Genomic DNA, 1,395 nt, shown 5'->3' with positions numbered 1-1,395 from the left:
TTTTTTTTTTCCCTCTAGATGTAAATCTGGATATGTTCAGAACACTCCTGGCAGTTCAACCTCAGATCAGACCTGTGGTGAGTACACTGTAAAAAATGCTTTTAGCCACTTAGTCACTCTTTGCCCAAAGTCAATATGAATCTTAAATAGTCAGTAGAATGGAAATTGTTGTTGATTTGATAGCTCGTAATGTGGACTAAGTCCAAAGACTTTATTTGAACATTGAAACTACAGTAGTGAAACTTGAGAGTTGTGTGGGTAGATTTTAGTTCCTGAATAGCTAAACTGGTGTTCACTTTTGAGAATCAAAAAACCATACTTATTTAAAACACGGCATAGTTTGCATTAAGTACTAAGATGTTTTAAAATGTTTTGATTACCCATACTAGTAGAAATTATGAAGATTGTGATCTGTTTTGTTTCAGTGGCTGGTACACCCAATTACAGAGTTCTCATTGGGGTGGGAGTTTCTCTGTTAATCGTCGCAATTGCAGTATTCGTTTTCATTAAAAAAAGTAAGTGCTGCAACCTACTAATGATCGAATGAATTTATCTACAATACCGCAGTGTATACTGTTTCTCACAATCAATTCCTATGCGCTAAAGTGCTCATATTACAGCTTTTTATCATTAACTGTGTTTTTACTTTCTTCTAGGAAAATCTGGATGTTATAAGGTAAATGTCTGGGTTTGCCATTCAGTCACAAGCAACAAAAGAAAAGCAAAATGCTCATGTTTAGAAATTAATGATAATGGTTCTTTTGTTCTTAGCTCCACAAAAAAACCATAGAGGTCTTAACACATGGAGAAAATGAAGATGTGGAGAGAGCATACCGACCAGTAATTCAACAGCCTCAGGAGAACATTGACCACAGCGTGCCCGTGAGCCCCACGCTAAGCAACTTGACTGACAATGGAAATTACGTAGCACAAGAGGATGGCAAACTCACTATTACCCCAACTACTGAATCAAATTCATTTTCGTAGAGCACAGTCTTCTGCAAAGTACAGACAGCTGTGCTCCCATCATGTTACAATCATCTATATAAATAGAGCATTACACTATAAAGCACTGCTTTACTCTAAATGTCTTCATGTGTCTTACATGTGTCTTAAATAGCCTGACTGAAACATGAAATACTTATAAGTACAAATATATAAATACTACTCACTGCTGCTGAGTGTTCGCAGTTGCATTAGCACTTGCATGTGATTGTTACAATATGCTGAAATACAGAGTTCTGGCATGAAACTCTAGATGGCGCACGGTCCGATAGGTCTAACTCAATCTGACACAGCTGATTGGTTCTCTCCTGTATCGAGCCAATGAGCTCGCTGCTCAACATTCAGATATATGACTAGGGCTTGCCGTAGCAGTGGCAGCTTGCTTCAGAA

At 37.8% G+C, this 1,395-nt stretch overlaps 1 protein-coding gene across 1 annotated transcript in view; it reads left to right on the top strand.

Moving 5' to 3' along the window:
* Positions 1-1,389, top strand: part of LOC107577234 (tumor necrosis factor receptor superfamily member 5-like) — a gene marked incomplete at its 5' end in the record, with an annotated part of 3,241 nt that extends 1,852 nt beyond the window's left edge. The window contains 4 exons of the mRNA XM_016263334.1: positions 19-77; positions 426-515; positions 657-676; positions 772-1,389. Coding sequence (XP_016118820.1) covers positions 19-77; positions 426-515; positions 657-676; positions 772-987 — 385 coding nt within the window. The remainder of the gene's footprint in view (positions 1-18; positions 78-425; positions 516-656; positions 677-771) is intronic.
* Positions 1,390-1,395: the final 6 nt, after the last annotated feature.

The sequence above is a fragment of the Sinocyclocheilus grahami genome, unplaced genomic scaffold (genome assembly GCF_001515645.1).
Source record: "Sinocyclocheilus grahami isolate Dianchi unplaced genomic scaffold, SAMN03320097.WGS_v1.1 scaffold5492.1, whole genome shotgun sequence".
Taxonomy (NCBI): Eukaryota; Metazoa; Chordata; class Actinopteri; order Cypriniformes; family Cyprinidae; genus Sinocyclocheilus; species Sinocyclocheilus grahami.
The sequence above is the reverse complement of the archived record's forward strand: the minus strand, read 5'-3'. Positions and strand labels throughout refer to the sequence as shown.